At 40.6% G+C, this 18,170-nt stretch overlaps 1 protein-coding gene across 1 annotated transcript in view; it reads left to right on the forward strand.

The window, feature by feature from the left end:
• The window catches only part of PHEX (phosphate regulating endopeptidase X-linked), a 196,691-nt gene that overhangs the window by 36,356 nt on the left and 142,165 nt on the right, over positions 1-18,170 (forward strand). The window contains exons 4-7 of the mRNA XM_070462380.1: positions 3,128-3,214; positions 4,259-4,485; positions 14,346-14,414; positions 16,903-17,019. Coding sequence (XP_070318481.1) covers positions 3,128-3,214; positions 4,259-4,485; positions 14,346-14,414; positions 16,903-17,019 — 500 coding nt within the window. The remainder of the gene's footprint in view (positions 1-3,127; positions 3,215-4,258; positions 4,486-14,345; positions 14,415-16,902; positions 17,020-18,170) is intronic.

Consider the following 18,170-nt stretch of genomic DNA (forward strand, 5'->3'; position numbering starts at 1 on the left):
CTAGGGGATCTTCCCAACCCAGGGATCGAACCCAGGTCTCCCGCATTGCAGGCAGATTCTTTACCAGCTGAGCCACAGGGGAAGCCGTAGGGCAGATGTAGTTTGTACAAGAGTCATATGCAAGGAGTGCCAGTGTCTTGGGTTAGCAGAAGGCCTTTGGCTACCATATCCTGAGAAGGGAGGAGGAAAAAACATTTATGGAGGAAGCACTAGAAACGAGCTTGATTACTTTACAATTCTGTGTATAGCTAACTCAGCCTGGAAGCCTGTTAAAGCCACTGTTGCTTGATCACTTACCATGTGCTGTGGCATTGAGAAGGGACTTTCTGTGCATTATAGTGTTTGATTGTCACCGCAGCTCCAGGACATGGGCACTATTATTTGTCCAGATTTACAGATGAAGAAACTGAGGCTTGGAGAGATTAAGTAACTTGCTCAAGTTCCAGCTAAAAGAAGCAGCAAGCTGCAACTGGAACCCGCGTATTTGTGATTGAAAACCCACCCTCTTGGCTGTGTCTGTTATTTTGCCTTTTGAGGGACAAAACCAATTTTATTTGACTAAGTGTAGTGAGAAGAAAAAATCCCCTGTGTACATGCACACATGTGCATGTGTGCACACACACACATCAAATTTTAATCATCATAGGCGCTCTGAAACTGATTTTCAAGTCTGAAGGTTGTTGCACTCTAGGTCACTATGAACAGGAGTTTTCCTTTTCTCTTGTAACATTGTTGGAAATACCTAGATGGAGGTGACAGGAGACTGAGAAATCTTCCAGGAAATAATGCAGGCTATGACAGGAATACCCTTATATGGGTGAGCCATGAGTCCTCAGTTCTTTAAGGACATTTTAATAACCCGAATAATTGCCTTTGTTAGGCTTTGTTTTCTACTCATTAATGACTCTCCAGGCTAGATTTTATACTTCTTACCACTAATTGAAATACAGAGATACATAAAATGGATGCTGCCAGCTGATTGTTCCAACACTGTCTGCATATCAACATTCTCCTGCCTGCTTAGGTTTGAAGAGAAGGGGAGGAAAAGGGAATGGTAGGACAAGGAACCTGCAGCAGCTGAATTTGTTTCAAAGGCCAAATTATGGTACAGAAACTAGAATTTTGACACATAAGAATTATTGATATTTGTGCATGGTTAGTGTTTTGGTATTGCCCTACTTAGCATATATGTGTTTTCTTTTCCCCTTCTCGTGATACACAGAGTGCCCTGGGTACATACTCAGGTTGATATGTAATATTTTGAGTTCTTTTGTGTCATGGCTCCTTTTTGGTCCCCAGGGTATTCATGTTTGCAGCCTGTGGAGTATTTATAACATCAGGATAATATTACATCTCCAAATGAAATTTGGTTTATTTATTTTCAAATATGTCTCCCCAGCAATCCAGTGACTGTGGAAGCAGTGTGGTGGAAAGGCACATGATCTGATTTGAGTGGAAATATGTGTAGGTGTAGTTTTAGAGATTTCTGTTTATTAAAAAAAAGAAATCCCCTTCCTTTATCCTTGGGGCTAGTTATCCCACTTTTATTGCTGTGATAATACACAAGAAAGAAATAAGATGGAATAATTGAAAATGCCCATGTTGAACTCAGTTTATTTTATTTGAATATATCTAGTTATCTGGACTTATTTGATGTATCAGTTCAGTTCAGTTCAGTCGCTCAGTCGTGTCCGACTCTTTGCAACCCCATGAATCTCAGCACGCCAGGCCTCCCTGTCCATCACCAACTCCCGGAGTTTACTCAAACTCATGCCCATTGAGTTGGTGATGCCATCCAGCCATCTCATCCTCTGTTGTCCCCTTCTCCTCCTGCCCCCAAATCCCTCCCAGCATCAGGGTCTTTTCCAATGAGTCAACTCTTCTCATGAGGTGGCCAAAGTATTGGAGTTTCAGCTTCAGCATCAGTCCTTCCAATGAACACCCAGGGCTGATCTCCTTTAGGATGGACTGGTTGGATCTCCTTGCAGTCCAAGGGACTCTCAAGAGTCTTCTCCAACACCATAGTTCAAAAGCATCTGTATAGATGCTTACAGAAAACTAGACAGAAGCTCTATGTTGCATTTTTTGAAATGTAGAACTTCTAGTTTAGAAGTAGATTTCTGCTGTATGGAATATATTATTATTTATTCATTTGATTAGCTCTGTATGTTGTATCTTGAAGCTATTCAAAGTACTGTAAGAGCATCTGTTGTATCATTTGGAGGCTGCTAGGTTGTGACATAGCTCAGTGTAGGCGGTGCCATGGTGCTGTGTGGGAATTCTTTGTCTTGGCTTCTTGTTGGTAAACTGATACTCTTAAGTACATCCATCCAAGGTGTTATTTTGTGGGCAGGGTAGTTTTTATTGAGTCTTTAGCTTTCCTATTTCCTTATTTAAAGAAACAGTGACAGCTGTCATTTTCTACCTTCAAACAATAGCATCAGTGATTTTATTAATAGAAAATCATTTTCCAGGTGGGCTTGCGTCCATGCTGGCAACCAGTTTGTATACATGGCCTCATTTTAAATAGCCAGGACTTTGAATGTGTAAATGGACACGTTTTCAGGCAATTTGGGTAGGGGCAATTTCCATTCTTGCTTCTCCATTTCCAGTCTAAACAACATCTACCAGGTCCACAGCATGTATAGGCAACATTGAATAAAACTTCTAATGGGAAATTTCTTCCAGATGACCTCCCCGAGAGGCTGGACTGTGAAGAAATCTTAAGAAACCGACCCTGATGAAATTGCCTCTGTTGAGCATATTACCCGGTGCAGAAACAGGGAATAGAATCCAGTTATTTTTGGTTCTTGAAAAAATGAATTCTGTTTGTGTGTGTGTGTGTATGTGTGTATAGGTGGCAGAAAACATTAACCACTGTAGAAGGTCAGGTCTCAGTTGGAAGTAGGAGAACCCTGGAGAAGAGAATGTTAAATATTTTTTATTTGAATCTCCAGCAACTTGGAATCGTTTCTGCTGTCTGCATATCTTTTATAGATTTATCTTTTCTAGGGTTGTCTGTCTTTACATTTAATTTTCTGGAGGCTGGCACTGTGATTATCAAATGACCTCCAACTCAGCATCACCTGTGGGTGGATACTAATGAATCCTTTTTTAACCTTCCTAGCACTTTTGGAGAAATCAATCAGTAGAAGACGAGACACTGAAGCCATACAGAAAGCCAAAATCCTTTATTCATCTTGCATGAATGAGAGTGAGTAATAAAATAAAATAACTTAACCACCCTTATTTTCCAGAGCTCTATTAATGTTTAAAGATATTGTTTAAGGAAAAAGAGAACTACTAAGAATTCTACTAAGAATGTTGCTTAGAGAAAGGAGCTATTTTCCAAGGCTGGGTTTTGACTGCCGCTATCTTAATGGTCTGTTGCTAGCTTGATGGATCAACTAGGAAAATTTTATTCCTGTGGGTGGCTTAGATTCTTTGGGTATCAGTTAGTCTGTGAGACATGGGTACGGTCAGAAGGGCAAATGGCTGCATGTGGTACAGAAAGCAGAATCTGGAGGCTAGATCTGGTTTGAGAAGGAGCCTATGAGGGAGGGCACTTGGGAGTGTTACTGTGTCCTTTGGAACCTCCTGGGCCTTAGAGAAATCCAGATTTCCAGGCAGGCCAGGCTCCTTCTGCTTCTCCATCAGCTTGACAGGCATCTTTGTTGGGGACCTTAGGCCTGTCTCAGCATCTTGGGTCTGATTGGAATGAAAAGAGACACTGGACATTCTACTTGGTCCTCCTTCTCAAGGCTATTGCAGAAAGAGGTTTGTGCCTCTGGGAAATGTGTTAACTTATTTAGGTTTTGGGATGTTATTTGGTGAGCTGGAAGAGGGCAGTAAAAGACAATGAAAGTGTGTGAAGCAATAATTCATTTTTACTGGGGAATGATTATTTTTATTGAGCAGTTTCCTTTAGTTAGAGTTGTTCCTTAGTCTTGCAGAGTGTTCTCAGCTTAACATTGCTTATTGGTTTCGGTCGATATAGTAAGCACAACTTCCATAGTTGGGAGTATCAGGCAGGTTCCCCATTAGCTCTCCTGGCAAGAACATCAGGCCTAGACAGTCACATTGAAGTGGGAGTCATAGATAGTTCTATCTCTGTGGTTATGGGCAAACCACTGTACCTCTCCCTAAAAAAATAGGTTGGGGCCCTACTGGAATTTTCTCTTGAGAAGATATATGTGCTTCCTAGCTTGGTAATACAGTTTACAAATCTAACTCTCCTTTCCTACTTACTCCCTTTCAGAAGCGATAGAAAAAGCAGATGCCAAGCCATTATTACATATCCTGCGGCACTCACCTTTCCGCTGGCCTGTGCTCGAATCTAATATCGGTCCCGAAGGGGTTTGGTCAGAGAGAAAGTTCAGCCTTCTGCAGACCCTTGCAACGTTTCGTGGCCAATACAGCAATTCTGTGTTCATCCGTTTGTATGTGTCCTCTGATGACAAGATGTCCAACGAACACATCTTGAAGGTACAGTGAGGACTCGTTCATCATGCTTGTTCAGTACAAGGTTAGCCTTTTGGGTTGCCTTCCCAGGGATAAAGACTCATACCACCTTAGTGAAATGATCAAGTTGAAAATTCTGTGAAATCTTAAGATCTAGACTATTCTTTGCCAGGTTTACAGATTGTAAATCATGAACAAACTGGTTATGTCAGCTTTTCAAGAAGCCAGTGAGTGAGTTTCAAGTGATCTGTGATCTGGCCATTAAATATCTACCCTGAGCATGTGTGGGACCCCTTAATTCCAGTGGGGAGAGGTGGGCTGAGACTTTCTGAACTCTGCTCTTCCCCTCCCCTCATTCCTCTGACAAAGGAGTGAACACATGCTCTGGTTCCTCATTTTCCTTTCACTAAGATCTTGTGTACATGCCCAAAATTTCATTGTCAAGTTCAGTGTTGAATCTTTTGTCCTTCCTTTCAGAGGACAAGGCAAAACTTGTTCTAAGAGCTTGGTTGCATTTTCTGTTGGGAGAGTAATCTCTTCCATAAAGGAATGGGCCACGAGGACATACCCTGAGGTGTGGACTATGACACTGGAAAGTCATACTGGAAAGTCAGGAAATCGTCAGAAAACTGCCAACAGCAGAAGATTCATCATTCAGAGAACTTAGCAAGAATGCAAACAGCACTTCTTAAATTGTTTTGTCTTTTGATTCCTTTTTTTTTCGCTTCTACAATCCCGTTAGTAATGAAAATTTTGTTGAGCCACCGATTTTTCTCCCCCATTCTGTTCTTTATTAAATCAGGAAATATTAGTGATATATTGATACATTTTATTGGAGTAGAGCTGTTTTACACTGCTGTGTCAGTTTCTGCCATATAGCAAAGTGAGTCCATCAGATGTGTCCGTATATCCCCCGTTTTCCAGATTTCCTTCCCGTTTAGGTCAGCGCGGAGCCCTGAGTCAAGTTCTCTGTGCTGTACAATAGGTTCTCATTTGTTCATGCGTGCTCAGTTGTGTCCGACTCTTTGCAGCCCCATGGACTGTAGCCTGCCAGGCTCCTCTGTCCATGGGAATTCTCCAGGCAAGAACACTGGAGTAGGTTGCCATTTCCTTCTCCAAGGTTCTCATCGGTTACCTACTTTTTACATAATAGAGGATGTATGTCAACCCCAATCTCCCAGTTCACCCCACCCCTTCTTTCCTATGTTTGTTCTCTACATCTGTGTCTCTATTTCTGCTTTACAAATAAGATTCATCTATACCATTTTTCTAGATTCCATGTATATGCATTAATATATGATATTTGTTTTTCTGACTTCACTCTGTATAACAGTCTCTAGGTCCATCCATGTCTCTGCAAATGGCACAATTTCATTCCTTTTTATGGCTGAGTAATATTCCATTGTATATATGTACCACTTCTTTATCCATTCCTCTGTTGATGGACATTTAGGTTGCTTCCATGTCCTGGCTGTTGTAAATAGTGCTGCAATGAACACTGGGGTGCATGTATCTTTTTGAATTATGGTTTTCTCTGGGTATATGCCCAGGAGTAGGATTGCTGGGTCATGTGATAGTTCAATTTGGTATATTAAATCATATAAATATAAAAACTTTAGAATATATTATTCTCTCCTGATATAAGTTAACTTTAAAAAATCTGTATGCTGGAGTTTATTTTTTTATTAATACCAAGGGACTGGCAAATGTTTTTCTGTAAAGGATCAGCTAGGAAATATTTTAGGCTGTGTGGGCTATAATGATCTCTGTCTCAACTGTTCACCTCTGCTGTTTTATGTGGTAAAGCAGCCATAGACAGTATGTACATAAATGAGGATGGCTGTATGGTGGGCTGGCCTGCAGACTGTAGTTTCTCCATCTCTGATTTAGACAATGGCCACCTCAATAAAAAATCTTTAGTCATTGAAAGAATTCCCATCTTCTCAAGAGGAAATTGTTATTTGCAGAGACAGCTGTATTTTTGTGTTGGGTGATGGAACAACAGCATGGCACTGAGAATATTCTAATACTCTCAGCATAAGACATGTTCTTCAGTGCTCTATGATGATGGTGATGGCCCAACTGACCTCTGTCCCATGTTGACAGATTACTCACTTAAACAAACCAACAAACCATGTTTTAAGACTGTCATTCTTGGTAACTTCTGTGGCAGTCCAGTGGTTAAGACTCCCTGCTCCCAGTGTAGGGAGTTTGCCTGATTACCTGGCTAGGAAACTAGGATCTCACATGCCATGTGGCCTAAAAAAAAACATACTTTTGTTCTTAATTTCAGGATATTGTGATATCCTTTGCAAATACATTAAGTGGTGTTTTTTAAAAAATATATTTTATTTTTTTAATTAGAGGATAATTACTTTACAATATTGTGATGGTTTTTGCCATACATCAACATGAATCAGTATTAGGTATACATATGTCCCCTCTCTCTTGAACCTCCTCTCCACCTCCCTCCTCATCCCACCCCTCTAGGTTGTCATAGAGCACTGGCTTTGGGTTCCCTGTGTTATACAGCAAACTCCCACTGCTATCTATTTTACATATGGTGATGTATATGTTTCAATGCTATTCTCTCAAATCATCCTGCCCTGTCCTTCCCCCACTATGACCAAAATGTCTGTGTCTCCAAAGCAACAAGTAACACACAACAGGATCCCCATAAGGCTAGCAGCTGATCTTTCAAGAGAAATCTGCAGGCCAGAAGGGAATGGCAGGATATACTTAAAGTGATGAAAGGAAAAAACCCTACAACCAAGATTACTCTATCCAGCAAGGATCTCATTCAGATTTGAAGGAGAAATCAAAAGCTTTATAGACAAACAAAAGCTGAGAGAATTCAGCACTACCAAACCAGCTCTTCAACAAATGCTAAAGGAACTTCTCTAGACAGGAAACACAGAAAAGGCCTAGAAAAGCAAACCCCAAATAATAAAGTAAACAGGATCATACTTATCACTAATTACCCTAAGTGGTATTTTGAAGTAAGTTAATTTTCAGTTTTGCTGATTGTCCTCTAAAAAAGTTAACAGTTGGTCTTTGATTCAGGTTCCAAATAAGAATCACATGCACATTTAGTTGATATATCTATTTTAATCTACAGCATACTAAATTTGACTGATTTCAGGGTAACCTCATACCTAATGAGAGAAAATTCTTGTTTATAGGAGAATCACAGCTTTAAAAGGCAGGAGAAATAATAGAACTTCAAGATTCACTTCAGTTCAGTTGCTCAGTCGTGTCCAACTCTTTGTGACACCATGGACTGCAGCACACCAGGCCTCCCTGTCCATCACCAACTCCCGGAGTTTACTCAAACTCATGTTCATTGTCAGTGATGCCATCCAACCATTTCATCCTCTGTCATCCCTTTCTCCTCCTGCCTTTAATCTTTCCCAGCATCAGGGTCTTTTCAAATGAGTCAGTTCTTCATATCAGGTGGCCAAAGTATTGGAGTTTCAGCTTCAGCATCAGTCCTTCCAATGAATATTCAGGACTGATTTCCTTTAGGATGGACTGATTGGATCTCCTTGCTGTCCAAGGGACTCTCAAGAGTCTTCTCCAACACCACAGTTCAAAAGTGTCAATTCTTCAGCGCTCAGCTTTCTTTATAGTCCAACTCTCACATCTATACATGACCACTGGAAAACCATAGCCTTGACTAGACGGACCTTTTTTGGCAAAGTAATGTCTCTGCTTTTTAATATGCTGTCTAGGTTGGTCATAACTTTTCTTCCAAGGAGCAAGTGTCTTTTAATTTCATGGCTGCAGTCACCATCTGCAGTGATTTTGGAGCCCAAGAAAATAAAGTCTGTCACTGTTTCCATTGTTTCCCCATCTGTTTGCCATGAAGTGATGGCGGACCAGATGCCATGATCTTAGTTTTCTGAATGTTGAGCTTTAAGCCAACTTTTTCACTTTCCTCTTTCACTTTCATCAAGAGGCTCTTTAGTTTTTCTTCGCTTTCTGCCATAAGGATGGTGTTATCTGCATATCTGAGGTTATTGATATTTCTCCCAGCAATCTTGATTCCAGCTTGTGCTTCATCCAGCCCAGTGTTTCTCATGATGTACTCTGCATATAAATTAAATAAGCAGGGTGACAGTATACAGCCTTGACATACTCCTTTCCCGATTTGGAACCAGTCTGTTGTTCCATGTCCAGTTCTAACTGTTGCTTCCTGACCTGCATACAGATTTCTCAGCTTTAAAAGGCAGGAGAAATAATAGAACTTAAAGATTATCATTTTTAAAAATCCCTAATGAATAAAAGGATCAAAGCAACTGTCATCAATGGCTGCTAAAACTATTAGATGAATGGTTGATGGGAAAATTCAGGAGAGAGCAGACTGATATCAGATGAACCCAGATATCAGTGGTAGGCCATTGCTAAAAGTGACAACCAGATTTTGTGTGCCTTCTGATACTATGCAGTGGGAAGCATAAGCTATCACCAATGATGCCAAAAGAAAAAGAAAAAAATGATAATCAAGCCTGTAGTTTGAATCCCAGCTTATGGGAAACATGAGTAATAGAGGATCACAATAATAAATTTTTAACAGCTTGCCTTGCACACTTATTCAATTAAACTGATCCTAGAGACACTGAATTGTCAATAACAGAACACTTTCCAAATGGAAGGAGGTACTCATGTGCTTACTACAGCTCTCCTCTGCCAGGGTGGCAGCTTCTTCCAAACTGATGTGTTTGAGCATGGTCTGGCATTTGAGTGCAGTGTGTGTTTACTTTAGGTATATCCCTGTTCATACCATTTTGTATGAGGGGCTATTCACACACCTGAATTAACAGGTTAGAGCTACAGTCTTTCTAACCATGACACAGCTGCTAGAAGTTCAAGCATGTATCTAGGTATTGGTAGGAACAGCTTTCTTCTTAGATCTGCATAAAGCCCAGTGAACCTGATAACAAAAACTAGCGTATCGATGGCTGCCAGTGTTGTAAAATTTGTGAGTGTTGCTTTTGTTAGAAGTGGTTAAAACTCTAAAAAAAAATCTAACTGAATATTTGGAGCCCACGAAGCACCTTTTAAGTTTTGTGGAACATAATTTGAAAACCACTACCATAGTGGGAAAAAGAGTAGGCTTTGGTGTTTAAAGAGATTGAGGCTTGGCTTTGTGACCCACTCACTGAGTGTCTCTGTGCAGGTTGTTTGACCTCTCTCAGTCTCGTTTTCCCCAGGTGTAATGAGAGGTTGATTTGAATTTACTTTTCACTGTTGCTCTGAGATTTAAATGGGATGAACTTGCTGACAGTTCACAGGATAGATACTGGTGCACAGTAGCACATGGCAAAAGGTACCTTTCTCTTAAATCATGATCAGGCGGCTTGACAGAACCATTTGGGGAATATTTCTCTTCAATCTTTGTGCCAAACATACATCTCAGATCTCAAGTTCAGATGCACAAGAAACAGGCATTTTCTTTAGTCAGTCTCATCTCTGTCGCTGAACTCCCACCCCACCTTCTAGTTGGAAAATGAGCCAGTCTAGACCCTTCCTCACTTGACAGCTACTTCATTTCTCAGCCTTCTCTTAGGGCAGCGATCCCCAAACCTTTTGGCACCAGGGACCAGGTTCTTGGAAGACCGTTTTTCCATGGATTGGGAGTGGAGGATGATTCAAGTCCATTACATTTATTGTCACTTTATTTCTTTTATGATTACATTAGCTCTACCTCAGACATCAGTCATTAGATCCTGGAGGTTGGGGACCCCTGTCCTAGGGGACTGGACATCTGATCATCAGTTATCTATTTCCCAAAAGAAACCTGCCATCCCAGCCCTTGTGGCCCCTTCAGGTGCGCCTCTCTGCTGCTGGGGCCCTGGGCCCCCCAACTCCCTCTCAAATCCTGCCATTTTCTAGGGGCATTGACTGGTCCCTCTTCTCACAAGAAACTCTGACTTCTTTGACTGCCTCAAAGGTCTTCTTTCTGCTCTGGGAGAACTCTCTCTTACCTCTAAACCCTTCTCCCTCAATGCATTTAGACTTCCTTTTCCATCACATTCTATTGCTATTTTCCTCAATGTTCTAGGCTTTGCTAATCCCACAAACCCATGGGGATAAGGGAAAAAAAACTGCTTTGGTAAGGCACATCACTGTGGGTATACTCTTAGGTGGTATCTTTGGGTGAAGAAAAAAGGCACTCTTCCAATGGATATTCCCATGCTGAGGACATGGGTTTGGCAAGCTGGGGCTGCTCAAAGCTACACGATGGTGCTCTAAGTTCCCTGGTGGCACGATGACACAGAATTTGCCACAGATTTAAATGGGAGAAAGGAAAAACAAAAATACACGAGATGGCAGATTAATGCCTCAGAGCATATCTTGCTACATGTGTTTGGCTTCATTTTGTGTAAGGAGATAGCAAGAATGAGGATTTAAAGGACAATAAAAGACTTTGGAATGTCTGTGGTCCTGAAAGAGTGTTTGGAAGGTCAAGGTTGTGTCAGTATGTGTTACCAGAACAGTGACTTGAAGTGACCATCACCCAGTGGCCTGCATTTGTGCAACTCTTAGTAAAATCTGTAAGGATGATAAGGACAGACTTTCCTGGAGATAAAGTTTTTGTTTTTTGTGCTATAACTACACCATAATGTGTGAAATGTTTCTTCTTGTATTACTGTTTTGTTTCCTAACCTGTGTGTTGTTTCAGTCAGAGAAAAAAGTTTATATTTTAGTTCAGGGTATCAGATTTCCTAAACATGTATTTTGTTTTCTACTTGCAATATTAAGATCAGTTACAAATGCATGGATTAAAAAACCTAAAATAACATAGTATCCTAATATTGGCCTCTTGAGAAAGTCTTTTGCCTCAAGCGTTTGTTTCTAATTTCAGTTGACTAACCTTATTCAATCAGTTTCATATATTTAAGAGGTTCCCTCGGAACTGTAGCAATCTGAAGATTTAAAACAGGTCTGGTAACTTCACTTGAATCGTCTAAACTTTTACAATAAATAGATTTAACTTCATTTCATCAGAGGGAAGCTTTGGCTTTCTTGATATTGTCTACACAGTTTCCTTTCCTTTGAGACTAAAGCTCAAAAAATTCTCCAAGTGGTTCAACTCTAATTGAAAGCCAAATCATCTTAATCATAATATTGTGTTTCATGTTCCTGGCTTACTTAATTTTTGGAAGAAAGGATGGTGTATTGGGAATTGGAGTATGATGAAGCCAGGCTGGCTTGTGACTTAGTTGTTTGGGGCCAATTAGAGAAGAAGATTGAACACAATAATTTGAGGTTTTTAGCAATACACCCAGGCAAGGTCGATGTTATGAAAACATCTTTTCCCCCCAGTTAGCTTAACTTTTTAAATGTGTGGATAAGATTTAAGGTAGAAAATTTGATGTCAGGTTCAGTTTTATTCAGTCTTTGGGCGGTTGCTTATACTCAAGAAAGAACAGCCAAAAAAAAAAAAAAAAAAAAAGAAAGAAAGAACAGCCAGAAATTTAGAGGAAGTTCTGGAACTTTAAAATTTTTATGTATTTAAAATTTTACTAACAGTTAAATTCACTTTTTGTGAAGCTCAAGTCTGTAAGTTTTTACAAATGCATGGAGTCACAGAATCACCACCATGATCAAGACAGACAATAGTCCGTCCCGTCACTTCCCCCAAATTTACCTTGCGTTGCCCTTTTGTAATCATCCACTCTCCCCATCCCCTGTTCTCCATCCCTGTAGTTTTGCCTTTTGGGGGGATGTGATTAAAATATGCCCATATTGTTGCATGTATCAGTAGTTAATTCCTTTTTATGGGTGAGTATCACAGTTTATACATTTGCCAGTTGAAGGACATTTGGGTTGTTTCAGAATTTTGGCAATAATGAATAAAGTTACATGTGGGTTTCTGTGTGAGTATAAGTTTTCATTTATCTTTGGTAAGTGGCTGGGAAATGATATTGCTGGGTCATATGTACATTCAGTTTTGTAAGAAACTAGCAGACTGATTTCCAACGTGACTGTCATGTTGCGTTCCCACCAACACTGTATGAGTGAACTAGTTTTCCCACATCCTCACCAGTACTTGGCATTATCAGTGTTTTGTTTTTTTGGCCATACCATGAAGCATGTGGAACTTAGTTCCCCAACCAGAGATTGAACCTATACCCCTTGTAGTGGAAGTGAGATGTCTTAACCATTGAACTGCCAGAGAAGTCCCTGACATTATCAGTGTTTTTGTTTTTTGTTTTTGCCATACTAGTAGATGTATAGTGGTATTTTACTGTGGGTATCATATACATTTTCTAATGACTAGTGATTTTAAGCATGCTTTCATAAATTTATTTTCCATTTGAATATTTTCTTGGGTGAAATGTCTGTTCAGATCTTTTGTCCAGTTTTAAATTGGGCAGTTTGTTTTTTTATTGAGTTATGAGGGTTCTTTATATATTCTGGATGCAAGTCCTTTGTCATATATGTGATTTTCAGATATTTTCTTCCTATCTGTAGCTTATCCTTTTTATTCTCTTAACAATGTCTTTCACAGAGCAAAAATGTTTAATGATGATGGGGTCCAATTTATTTTTTCTCTTATGAATCTGATTTTGGTGTCATATCTAAGAAACTCTTTGTGTAACCCCAGGTCAAAGATTTTCCCATATTTTTTTTACTGCAAGTTTTATTTGTTGTTGTTGTTCAGTCTCTAAGTCATGTCCGACTCTTTGCGACCCCCTGGACTGCAGCACTCCAGGCTTCCCTGTCCTTCACTATCTCCGGAGTTTGCTCAAATTCATGTCCATTGAGTCGGTGATGCCATCCAAACATCTCAACCTCTGTCCCCCCTTCTCCTTTTGCCTTTCATCTTTCCCAGCATCAGGGTCTTTTCCTATGAGTCATCTCTTTTGCTCAGGTGGCCAAAGTATTGGAGCTTCAGCTTCAGCATCAGTCCTTCCAGTGAATATTCAGGGTTGATTTCCTTTAGGATTGACTGGTTTGATCTCCTTGCAGTCCAAGGGACTCTCAAGAGTCTTCTCCAGCACCACAATTCAAAAGCATCAATTCTTCAGTGCTCAGCCTTCTTTATGGTCCAACTCTCACATCCATACATGACTACTGGAAAAACCATAGCTTTGACTATACAGACCTTTGTGGCAAAGTAATGTCTCTGCTTTTTAATATGCTGTCTAGGTTTGTCATAGCTTTCCTTCCAAGGAGCAAGCATCTTTTAATTTCATAGCTGCAGTCACCAATCCATAGTGATTTTGGAAGTTTTATATTGTTAGGTTTTATATGTAGTTCTAGATCCATATCGTATTAATTTTTGTGCAGGTCGTGATGTCTGGTTTGAGATTCATTTTTTTGGCAAATGGATATCTGATTATTCTAGCACACTTTTTTGGAAAGATTATAATCTTCTCTTTGATTACCTTTAAGGTGCTGAAAGTTTTAATTCAAGAAATTATGCTATAATTTTCTCTAATAATAATTATACATATTTAGTTGTCTGCTTATTATTTGTATTTTCATCACCTATTTCAAACTTTCCAGAGAGGGTTCTAAAGTTTGCAAAGATTTCTCAAAGCAAAATCACCTCTCTGGATTTTGTTTCTCTACCCATCAAATGGGGGGGGGGGCGGGAATCAGATAATCCTATTTCAAAGTCATCTAGCTTTGACACTATTTAGTATTGTTAGAAACTCAAAAGTTTAGAAACCATGAATCAGGGAATCAGGGGCAGGTCTCTGATACTTGATAACTGTCATTGATTGCTGCAGCACCTGTTTGCTTTGAATTGTTTTAGTAATGGTGACACATGCTCAAAATATGGCAGGGATCCCGATTTCATGACTCATTAACATGGTACAGAAGAATTTTCAGTGCCAGCAGAATGCTTTGTTTTTTTGTTTCAACAGCTGGACCAAGCAGCGCTCTCCCTAGCCGTGAGGGAAGACTACCTTGATAACAGCACAGAAGCCAAGTCTGTAAGTTTTCCTCAAACAACTCTGCATCTTGTCAGACACTGTGAGGTTCATAAGTTGTTCTAAAATCCCTAACTCTTTACTCGAATGGAGCAGTGTGAGTGTTTGACGACCATATTCCTAATGTAGGAAGCAAAGGCCTTTGCTTTGGGCAGATGAATAGCCCTCCCTGTTTTCTGGAAGTGAGAGTGCTCAGTGTCCTTATAGGTGAGCGGGGAAGACGGCACACCAAATGTGGTACCCAAGGAGTGGTCTTGCAGCCAGCCTTCAGAAGTATGGACAGCTCTCAGTATATTGCGGAAGTGTGGGAATGGACACCCAGTTGACCAGCGGGTCCCAAATTGTATTGCTTAAGAATCACCTCAGAAGCTTCTATTATGTTGATTCTTGGGCCTCAGCCATGGAAAGTCGGATTTAGTAGACTTGAAGTGGGGCCTAGGAATCTGTTTTTTTTTTAATTGGTGCCCCAGGTTAACATAAGGTTAATGAGAACCAGATGGGATCAATCCGCTCAAACTTCTTTTTTGGCTTGGAAACCTAGTCATTTCCTGGAGATTGGATTAGAGCTGGTTTATTCCTGACACTTTGAATTCATTTTGGAACCTTTGTTGAACTTCCAAGGGAGCCTCAGGCCCGGGGGACCCTTGACCAGGGAGGCTCGGGTTTCTGGCCTGGCCTGAGAGTGCAGGGACTTTGATGCGGGAAGTGCTGGCTCTCATGGAGTCTCTGCTCCTTTGCTGATAGGAAAGCCTGTATTTAGAAGGCTCTGAAGGGCAGGGTCCTCAGCGACTTTCTGGCTGAGGACACTCATCAAAAAAGATTGGCAAGTTTTCCTTCTTGAAATTGGACAGAATGAACTTTTACCAGTCTGGAGGCACTTCTGTTTCCACTTGGGTCACCACCTGATATGCAGCCATGCTTGAAATGCTGTCCCCGCCCTGTAACCAGGCAGTCTTGTAGACTCTGCCTTCAAAATATCTCTTCCCCCCTGGTGCCTCCTTTGTCTCCCTACTGCCCTAGGGCAGATCCTTGTTGAGTCTCCTTTTAACTATTCCCTCCTCCCCTTCATTCCATTAGCTCCTTAGCACCACTTGGCAGGCTCTCAAAGTACATCTCCCAGTGTGCTTTTGCTCACAAGTTAGACTCTGTATTCCTTAGAGGGAGTTCAAGGCCTCTATACAACCTAGTCCCAAACCACCTTTGCTGTCTCACCTATCTTTATTCTTCCCCCAAAAAAGGCAGCTCACACACCTCTCAGAAGGATGCCCCTGCTCCTGAGTCTGTCCCCTTGAAAAAACTCTCTCCCTGGTTTCTTGAGGCTAGAATTCTCTAGTTCTTGAGTTTCCAAGCACTTAGCAGCTTTATTAAAGACTTTATTTTGGTGTTGCTAGTGTTATAGTTAGTAATGACGTGTTTATCTCCCTCACAGGATCACACACTGGGAACTAGACTTAAGCATTATTTAATTTTTCATCTGTACTTCCCCCGTGTGCACAGAAGGCCTAGCAAGACATCTTGCATATGTGTTGATCGAATAAATATTTTTGGAATTTAACTGAAAATTGCGAAACATTTCTAATTATGACTATCTGTGAGGCTTGCTTACTGATTCAACAAATATTTATTAAGGGCCTGCTATATGCCAAGGTCTTGGAGTCATAAGCATTATAAGAATAGCTTTGCAGAATCAAGGTGTATATTAGGGAATCTTATTCCCATAGCAAAACTATGAAACAGTTTAATAACTGGTGTATTGAGTTCTTAAAATGTACCTGAAAGGAGAAGGGACCTACCCCAACCCCCTGACACACACACACATGATTCCTCAACTCCCACAAAGTAAGGTCTTCCTCTCCAATAGTATGTGAATAGTCTGAAAATGGGTTCCTGAACATGCAGCAAGGAACTTCTGCATTTTCTCGGTTTCTCTTCATCATTCTTCTCATCTTTCCTTTCCTTTCTCCCTGAGCTAGTGAGAAGAATGTGGTAAAAACCCTGCAAAATGGAAAAAAACATTCAATTGCTGGTCTTTTGTTTTTAGTGTGGAGATGGGTAAATTGAGCTGGAAGAAAATAAATCACAGTTCCCACTAGTCTTCATGGATCATGCCTCCTGCTCTTAGCAACCAGTTCTTTCCCATTATTTTATTAATATTAAAGCCTCACTTGCCTGGAAAGGGGAGTCTGGACTCATTTGTAGATATTTCATATATCCTTAATATTACTGGTTGCCAGAAAACAAGTTCTCTTGATTCTTGGTGGCCGGACATTTCTACCTGTCATGGAAACAGTACCCAAGTAGCCATCATTCTTCTTTGTCCCAAAATGGTAGATGAGTGGTTGGTATTTCATAATGTTCATATCATACTTTGAGTACAGAGTGAAAATGATGGGCATTTATTTCCACCTGCTGTTTCTGCTCTTCTGTGTTCCTCAAACATACTTCCCTAATAGACTCTTGTCATGGTCCCTTGCTTCTTTATCTCTTACAGTATCGGGATGCCCTTTACAAGTTCATGGTGGATACTGCTGTGCTTTTGGGAGCTAATAGCTCCCGAGCAGAGCATGACATGAAGTCGGTACTTAGGTTGGAAGTTAAGATAGCCGAGGTAAGTCTTCATCTAAAATCTTTTTCTTTTCCTTCTCCTTATTTTAAAGGTGATATATCTTGCATGAGAATATATATAAAAATAAAAAATCATTCTGTGGCATTGTCCTTTGGGTCCAAGATAGAACTCATAGCACCCTGCTCTGGGAAGTAGCAGAAAGAAAAACCGTAACAGATAGAAGAGCTCTTCTTCCGCCTCTGCTTGAAGCCCAGTCAGCGTCCACATGCTCCTCAGCGGTAGACAAAGAAAGCAGCAGGGAGAGGCTCTCTCTGTTTTCCCAGGGAAATGCCTGTTTGGCCTCACCTGAAGAATATGCATTTGATAAATCCATATGAAATTGGCTTAAGTGGAAGGTTATTTTTAATCTAGTTTACTCTTGACACCATTCCTATGCAGAATCAGTCTCATCTAAGATTGAGGCTTTGGGAAGTCTAGCCACATAATTTGATGTAGCAAGTGTATAGGGCAAGTTGGTAAGCATGTATTAGTTCTTATACCCAACCCTGACTTTCATTCTTTTCTTGCCCCACTCTTATGAATGTCATTGTGTCATATGCTGTGTTCTGTGTAAGTCACCTTTTAAATTCTTTCAGGCTCATGGTGGAGATAAAAAGACCTAAGAACAAACTTGAGGGAGACTAATGAGAAGTCCTAAATGGTTAGCTTTGTTCAAAGAATAACTTTTCTAGAAGAACCAAAGTATAAAATCTTTATATGTTCTCAGGACCGGACGGAACAGATATGATGAAATCTGCTTGGGGAGATACACTGTAGTGAAAAAAAAAATACTTTTATCAAGAAGAGGTTGTGTATTTGTTGGTGAAGTGAAGTGAAGTGAAGTCGCTCAGTCATGTCCTACTCTTTGTGACCCCATGGACTGTAGCCTACCAGGCTCCTCCATCCATGGGATTTTCCAGGCAAGAGTACTGGAGTGGGTTGCCATTTCCTTCTCCAGGGGATCTTCCCGACCCAGGGATTGAACCCGGGTCTCCCGCATTGTAGGCAGACACTTTACTGTCTGAGCTACCAGGGAATCCCTGTATTTGTTGGTCGTCTTTTATAATAGAAGTTGGTAAAAATCTTGAAGTGCTTAGGAGTCCAAGCGCTGTTTGGTTTTGTGTTTGGCGAGGTGTGGTGGGGTGGCAAGGTGG

Source organism: Odocoileus virginianus, unplaced genomic scaffold, assembly GCF_023699985.2.
Source record: "Odocoileus virginianus isolate 20LAN1187 ecotype Illinois unplaced genomic scaffold, Ovbor_1.2 Unplaced_Scaffold_4, whole genome shotgun sequence".
Classification (NCBI taxonomy): Eukaryota; Metazoa; Chordata; class Mammalia; order Artiodactyla; family Cervidae; genus Odocoileus; species Odocoileus virginianus.